Below are 8,474 nucleotides of genomic sequence, written 5' to 3'. Positions count from 1 at the left end.
CTACCCACGAGGACCAACCTGAAGCATAGAAGGGTGTTAACTATTGACCTTTGTCAGCTTTGCAAGCAGGAACCTGAAGATGCTTCACATGCTTTAGTCTTCTACTCTCAACTAGAAGGTTGCTGGAACATGTCTCCAATGATCCCCCCATGTCAATGTCACGGAAAGGAATAGAAGCTTCAAAGATATCCTGCACCAGATATGTGGAGGGGGTAGAAAGGAAGAGTTAGAAATTCTTGTAATGATGTCATGGAGCTTCTAGTATAGGAGGAACCAAATGGTACATGAGGGGATCGAAGATCCTGCTACCAGAACAAGCAATGGAACATGCTTTCTCTTTGTTGAAGTTACATCAAAAGGGAAACACAAGTCAGAACAGGGTGCAAAGCTACATGTTGGATGGGAAAAGCCACCCACAGGTGTGTTGAAGCTCAACGTTGATGGGGCAATCTTCAAGGATCAGCACAGGGCAAGAGTTGGTATAATCTTTCGAGATGCAGCTGGGGATGTCATCTTGGCGGCGAGCAAAAAAGAGTATGTAGTTAATGATCTAGCTAAACTTGAACTCCTTGCTATGTTAAGTGGTTTGCAACTTTGCCTCCCCTTAGGCATTGAGGAACTTATCCTTGAGAGTGACTCACTCATGATGGCTACACAACTGGAGGATGAGGAGGAATCTTGGTTTTTGGGGAATATCATAATGGAAACAAAGCAACTTATGGCCAGATTCCGCTACTGCACCATCCAACATGTTGGGCAGGTAGGTAATGTAGCTGCCCATAATCTAGCTACACATGCTTGGCATGTAGTTGATATTGTAACTTGGTGGGACTCTTGTCCAGGGTGGACAAGTCTTATGTAATACCATGCTTTATTTTCAAATGAAATTCCTTACTTTATCAAAAAAAAAAAACTGGCAGATAAAAGAAAGCATGCAGAAAATGAAGCATGAGAATGCAACAAATAGCAAAAGCAGAGAAAAAAAACACAGCACAAAATTCAAAACAAAAAAGAACGAGTACAAGCAAATAAACCCAAGACCAGCTTTCAGATTCAAACCCCACGTAGTTCCTCTGAATTTCAAACAGCCTTTTCAATTTACAACTAAATAATCTAACAAAAACATCTAGCTTTTTGCATCCCCATAACCATCACAAAAAAGCCAAACCATCTAGCTCTACACACCTACATATACACATCCATCACAAAAAATATGGACCAACAGATATGATCTCACACAAACAATTACAAAATTAATATATACATAAAAGAAACAGCAATAATAATACAAATTAATATCTTCTTGTCCTCGCTTCCATGAAATGTCCTCACTTCCATGAAATGATTAAATTAATTTCATAATTTCTAATAACCTCCTTCGTTGGAAAACAAAAACTAAGAGCTACAAAGAACCATTGGCAATCTTTCAACCTATACTTAAGTGGATATCTCCACAAATTGGAAGCTAACCAATAATTTTTCATGACCTTATTACTAAGTTGTTGCTCCTATTTTTTGTGTCTTGGCTAATAGAAAAGAAGCTAAAGCTGAAGTTCTAACATTAAGAGGAAGAAAAACAGAACTTCTGATTTTGTGTGTTAATCACTCAAGAGAGTTGAATAATGTTCGCATAAAAATATATCTGCAAGTGCATAGAATCGTAACAAGAAGTAAAGTGTTTTAAAGAAAATGGTTATCCAACCCACATGGAATAATTATGCTATTGAATATTGAAATTGACTAAATTAATTACTATTTGAAAAATCGAAATTTGAAGAATGGTTTATCTAAATTAAACTAAAGAAAAGAACATTAAAATTAAGATTTTAAAAACAATAAGAATAGATATAGAACATTTGACTTTACCTAGCTAATCTCACACAATTTATTCTTTCTTGTTATAGAATTCCAATTATCCCAAGTTGATAATAAAAATCCCTTAACTATTCAATATTTTCTCTCAAACAATACCAAAAATATCTCCAACTAATAACTCCATATCTCTATGTGAATTTAACTAATTGGAGACTCATTAAGTTTTTTAGATTTTTCTTGAAAATCACACTAGTCGCGGTAAAGCATTTATGCTTTCGCTTAACTAATGGTGTTTAATCCTAGAGCTTTAATCACAAATCATCTCTCGGTCTCATTATAATCCAAAAGATCAAACAATAGTTAGCTATAAAATTGTAAGCATTTTTTTTTCTTATCGAAGAGTAAAGGTCACATGTCCGCGAGTGACCCCTCTCACTTTTATTAAAAAACTCTCGTTTATGGTGGAGGAATACTGTGTAAATCACAACCCAAGGCCTTTACAAATATCCTATACCAACCCTCCCAGGCAACACAACTATTAAAACGAAAACCAACCAATCTAGCAAAACCTATATAATACCCAAAACAAAATCAAACCGAACCAATCCTAGAAGAAATACTTTAATTATAGCCGCAGACTCGGAATCCTGAGCTTATCCGTACGAATAAGTCCTCTCATTTTACTAGGCATTTCATCACCTGCAAGATATCTCTTCGTATTGCCTCCCTCTCCTTGACGAGCTAGAAAATTTGCCACCTGATTCCCTTCTCTAAATTGGTGCTTTATAGAGACACAAAGGCCATTTACCTCCTCCTCTAATCATTTCCAAAAATCCCATAAGTACCAAACGGTACAAATACAAAAAATGAGCCAAACCACCACCAACTCCGAATCACTTTCAATACAAATATTCTGATATCTCAATTCTTTATAAAGATGAATGCCATTAATAACAGCCCTCAACTCCGCTCCATTATTAGTACCCGATTCAAATTTTTCAAAGAAAGCGGCTTCATATTACCAGCTGAATCTCGGATAATACCTCCACCACCACAAGAACCCGGATTCCCTCTACAAGACCCATCAACATTTAGCTTCAACCAACCTTTAGGATGCTTTTCCCTGCTCACTTTGCGAGGAATTCTAACCTTCTGCTTGCTTGTATTCACCTGTAGCTCTTCCAATATTTTCTGATCTGAATAGGGTAGTGCACCCTTCATACCATCTACAATTGTTGCCAGACAACATCGCACAGCTAACCAAACCGCCTCTCCCTATTCTTTCGTATCTTCCATGTGCGCTTTACAATGCCAAAGCTAGAGTCTTCAAGAAATAACAGCAGGCAATAAACCAATTATCGTTCCCTTTTGTGTAGATTTTTTTGCAACTTTGAACCACCTGATGATCTTCACCCTCCAGGGCTCTGCATCCACATTCATAATCCCAAACACCGACGCCACTCTCTTCCAAGCCATACTTGCAATTGACCCTGTACTCAAAACATGATTCAGGGTCTCCTCTGTTTTATTCACGTAGCAATTACACCCTGAGACTATTGGAATTCCCAGATTACGCACCCTATTATCTAACGGCAGACAACGGAACAAGGCTTTTCACATACACAAGGTCACTCTCTTAGGCAGTAGTTTGTGCCATACCCACTCCATCCACGACCATTGTACCCCTTTAACTCTTATTACCTCCCATGCCAAGGCTGTTGAGAATTTCTCATTAATAGAAGGTTTCCAAACGAACACATCAGGCCCCACTCTCTGCTTTGAACTCATTCATTTTTCCTGCCCCCAACCAACTCTTCCAGAACGTTGGCATCCCATCTCCCCGATACCCAGCAATCTTGCACCTTGAGCTCAGGTTGATACATGCTAGTGATCTCAACAAGGGGACCACTGCTCAACCACTTATCAAACCAGAAGGAGGCTTTTCTGTCTCTAATCTTTACATATACATTCTCATACACCTCTGGAAAAACCTTTAAGATTGACTTCCAAAATCAAGAGTTCGTGTGAGAAGTAGTAACTAATGCCATGTGACCGGATCTAACATACTTTGCCATAGGTCCACAGATTATCTACCGTCAAGAGCCTCCATGCAAACTTCATGTGAAAAGATCTTTGAACTTCATCTAGGTCCCTTACCCCAACACCCCCTTCATATACTGGTTTGCAAACCTTTGAGCAAGCGCACCATTTCTTTTTTTCCTTGCCATTACTCTCCCCCCAGAAGAATGACGAAAGACAGGAATTTATCTTCCTTATCACAACCAATGGAACTGCCAGAACCGCAAGCGTATGAGTCGCCATGCATGATAACACATGCCGAATAAGAACGAGGTGACCTCTTTGAGACAACAACCTCCTCTTCCAACTCGTCACCATCTCGAATTTTAGAGACCAATGGATCAAGCATTCTAGCCGTAAGGTATCACGAACTCAAAGACGCTCCAAGATATGTCGCAGGAAATTTACCTTCCGCAAATCCCGTAAGACGGAAAAGACCCCTGCCTCTAGCTCTGCTTATCTTGTTTGACAAGAATAAAGCTGATTTTTCCTTGTTTATTAACTGACCAGACCAACTTTCATACACCTCCAACGTTTTCATAAGCATCTTCAATGATCTCCTTTCTCCATTAGCGAAAACTAGCAAGTCATCCACATGTAATAAATGAGAGATTAACGGCGCTCCCCTTGGATGATAAAAACTCCCAATCCTCCCCTCTTCAAATTTTTTTCTTAAGAGCCGAGAGAGGATTTCTTCTATCAAAATAAATAAATAAGGCGATAGCGGATCACCTTTCTGAAGGCCCTGTTGAGACTTGAAAAATCCCTTATAAATACCGTTCATCATTATCGAAAACCATGGAGTCGAAATGCATTCCACTATTAACTTACAAACATGGCTAGAAAAACCAAAACCCTCCAAAAACCAAAGCAAAAACCGCCAGTCAACCTGATCATAAACCTTAGCCATATCCACTTTTAATACAACATTTTCCCCTTTACTCTTCCTGTTAAGAGCCAGTTTCAACTCCAATTCCGATTGCTCATTAACAGTACACTCATTTTCTTCATCTGATACCACCATCGAAACCAGCTGACTCAAATCAAGCATTGCACTGGATGATTGTTTAGAAAGGAAAAGCTAGAAGTGATTGACCGCACGCTCATGGATTTCCTCGAGTGAAGCCAAAATTGTACCATCCTCCAAAACCATAGTGTCAATCATTAAAGAATTCCGTCATTGATTAATAACCACATGGAAAAACTTGGAGTTTTGATCACCCTCCACTAACCATCGCTTCTTCCCAATCTGGGATACATGCATCTCCTCCCTCTTCTCCCAATAATCCAATTCACATTTTGTAACTAGGAACTCTGTTTCCACCTCCTGATCATATCCCTTTTCAGTTCCTCCTCCAAATACAATATGCGCGACTCTAACTCCTTGATAGTAACATCCACCCGTCTAAAGACCTCTTCATTCCACCTCTTTAATGCAATCTTAGCCTTTTTTAATTTAGAGGCCAACTTGCACATTCCCGCACCATGCATTGGTTCCGTCCAAACCTGTTTCATAAAGTCATAGAATTTTGCATGAATACCCCACATATTTTGATACCTGAACGGAGGAGGCCCATATCTTGATGTAGGCTTTGAGAAATGCATCAACATCGGTTTATGGTCCAACGTCTTCCTCTCCAAATATTCCAAGCTGACTGATTGAAAAGTATTGATGAATGGTACATTCACTACTGCCCAGTCAAGCTTCGCCCATCTCCTAGTCTGACCAGCATGCCCATTGAACCAAGACATATAGCCACCCTGTGACTTCAACTCCACCACCCCACAATTATTCAGACAGTTATTAAATTCCTCCATAGCAACCAAAGGTCTAGGCTGCCCCCCAATTCATTTCCCGTCCTCTCTAATAATGTTAAAATCCCCTACAATAATCCAAGGATTCAAACCTACAGGTAAAGCTTCCAGATCAGTCCATAGCCCCATACGATCTGAAAAGGAGCATTCTGTATAAACAAACATGACAAGCAATTTTGACCCATTAACGACCACCCAATCCGTGATCATTTGATCTGACATACTCTCCACCTCAAAATCATCCTGCCCATTCCACATTATCCACATTTTACCTCTCATTGCTTCATTCAAGCAATAGTTAGAAAAATCTAAATACTGCGCAAAGCGAAACATAGAATCCTCCTTCATGAACGGTTCCGAAATGGCCAACATGGATATTGAATATTTCCTGACCAACCTCCTCAAGCGTTTCTTTGATGTGCCTATGCCACGCACATTCCACACGATCATTTTTGTTATAGATTGAGTTTAGCACGACGGGTAATAACCCGTTGGGATTGTCGCATACCATTATTGGGATTTTCTACCACTGGACTTCTAGTTTGAGTACCTTCTGAATCATATCATTTATCTGAAGCCAAATCATGTAGTCCGCTCTCTTGTTCATACACCAACTGAAATTGTTCTAAATTCAACCCTTTATTCTCAACCACGAACTGATTTTCCTGTTCTAGAATTTCAAACACTAGACTAAACCGGTTACTCCCATCATCACGAGGTGGAATCACCGCGTCATCGCACCACCAAACAGCCTCCTCATGATGTGGAATCACTGGACACCGAGCTTCACAAGCAGGTTCACAAAGCTCCCCTTCTCTAGCCCTGTGTTCAGTCCCAGGGAATCAGAATCAATAAGAACCTCACCACCCAACCCTCTTTCACTCGACTGAAGCACCCTACAATCTTCAATCACCTCTAGAGCTCTATTTCCTCCCTTCTGCCCTTCCTTCCCCACCACGTCATTTACCCCGCTTTGAACATCTTTCTGTACCATCTCGCCCCCCAGAACTGTCTGAGCACTTTTACCAGATCCCTCCCCCAACAGACCCTCAACCACAAGGACCTGAAGAGGACTTTCCTCATCTAAAATCATTTTTCCTTTATCCTCAACTGATATTACATTAGTTCCACCTTCTTTATTTGCAGACATTACAATGGGTTCTACCATCAACTTTCCACCTGCACCTTCATTTAATTTTTTATCCTTCTTTCCCACCTCCTTCCAAGCTTTGACATCCCCTTTCCTCACATCCATCCGAATCCCGTGTTTCGAAATTGGTTTTGCCTTGGCCCGATTGTCCATCCTATAAACAACCTCCGTATGACCCTGACGGAAACACTTGTTACAATAAAAGCCATGTTTCTCATACACCACTTCCTGCCAAACATGATGTTTTTGACTGACCACCAATGGGAAACCCTAAACTGGCTCCACCTTCAGATCTACTTCCACACAAATCCTCGCCCCGCCCCTGTAGCACGAGTCTGATACATCGTGGCATTATCTGTACCAAGAAACTTTCCAAACCATGAAGCAAGAATCTGAAGACAGTCCAACCGATACAACAGTAGTGGTAATACAGGAAGGTATATCCATTGAGCAACAATGGAAGGCTATTTTTTTACCTCAAAATCTACTGACCAGTTAAACAATCGAAACTGACAACCAGCCACAACCCTTCCCTCCCTCGCTCATGCATGCAACTAATCTTTCTCATTAGCCAGGTGCAGCAATACATGATAATCATCCATAAAACAAATCATCGGCACCTCATTGAAACCCCACGTCTTAATAATCTCCAGCCTCAAAACATTAATGGACGATCTCTTCGATAGGAATTTCAAAACAAGTGCAAACTTCAGATCCTCAACCGCCCTATCCATCTCAACATCGGAAAAACACAAAGCCTAATTCCTTATTGATGATCTCAGGCTTCCGTAAATGTAGCCTAAATTTAGATTGAGGCAAAGACTGTTGTAGAGCCTGTGCAAAAGAACATCTATCGTTCACACCAATTCTTATCCCACGTAACCAATTTACCATCTTGTGCAACGTCCAACCCAATCAAAAGTGGCTCTGTTGAGGAGCACTCTCAATCTTGCCAGCAACTAGAGTCACCGGAGGGCCGCCCATGAGGGGCAGAACGAAACCAAGTGTGCACTCAAGAAACCTACGTAACCCTAGCAGAGAGCAAAAAATCGCTCTGCCATGTCAAAATTATTTAAGTTTGCCACCTAAGTGCACTTGGAATACTAGAAATGGAAATATTGAAAATAAAATAACTTGGAATATAAACTGTATGTTCAATACTAGGCTACATTAAAACTCTAGAAAATAGAATTAGTTCATAGTATAATTGAAAAGAAAAAGAATAAAACTGGTATTCTTTGTTGAAGTCAGTTGATGAAGCATGCGGCTCTCGCCTCTACCTCCATTTCCGCCTTCTTGAGAGAACACTTAAAGAATAAATTCTGTAACTCTAAAACATAAAATCTCTCGACTCTGATTCAGAACTCTCATCTATTCATCCCACAAGTCGAGATTAAATAGATGTTGAAATTCAAATCTAGAAACAAGATAACTGCGGCTACAATCTAGCCTAAAGATCTAGAAATTAGTTTCTAAAGATAAATGTTAATATAAAAAGAATTATCCCAAGAATAACGAGATTATCTAAATGGAAGATTCAGTGATATGTGGCTTGAATTGCAGGTTCGGGAGGATTTAATTGCCAAGAGATTGATTGCGAAACTCGGATTTGGTG

The 8,474-nt window shown here is 40.0% G+C and overlaps 1 protein-coding gene across 1 annotated transcript; it reads left to right on the top strand.

Annotated features, from left to right (window-relative positions):
* The first annotated feature begins 277 nt into the window (after window positions 1-277).
* LOC121238126 lies at window positions 278-862 on the top strand. Its single transcript, XM_041134971.1, has one exon. The coding sequence runs from the start codon at window positions 278-280 to the stop codon at window positions 860-862; it is 585 nt and encodes a 194-aa protein (XP_040990905.1).
* The last annotated feature ends 7,612 nt before the right edge of the window (window positions 863-8,474 follow it).

The sequence above is a fragment of the Juglans microcarpa x Juglans regia genome, chromosome 7D (genome assembly GCF_004785595.1).
Source record: "Juglans microcarpa x Juglans regia isolate MS1-56 chromosome 7D, Jm3101_v1.0, whole genome shotgun sequence".
Lineage (NCBI taxonomy): Eukaryota > Viridiplantae > Streptophyta > Magnoliopsida > Fagales > Juglandaceae > Juglans > Juglans microcarpa x Juglans regia.
This window is presented reverse-complemented; position numbering and strand designations above follow the sequence as displayed.

What these genes read in the sequence shown, in the direction of transcription:
- LOC121238126 (XM_041134971.1), top strand. Translation starts at nt 278, where the DNA reads ATGGTACATGAGGGGATCGAAGATCCTGCTACCAGAACAAGCAATGGA.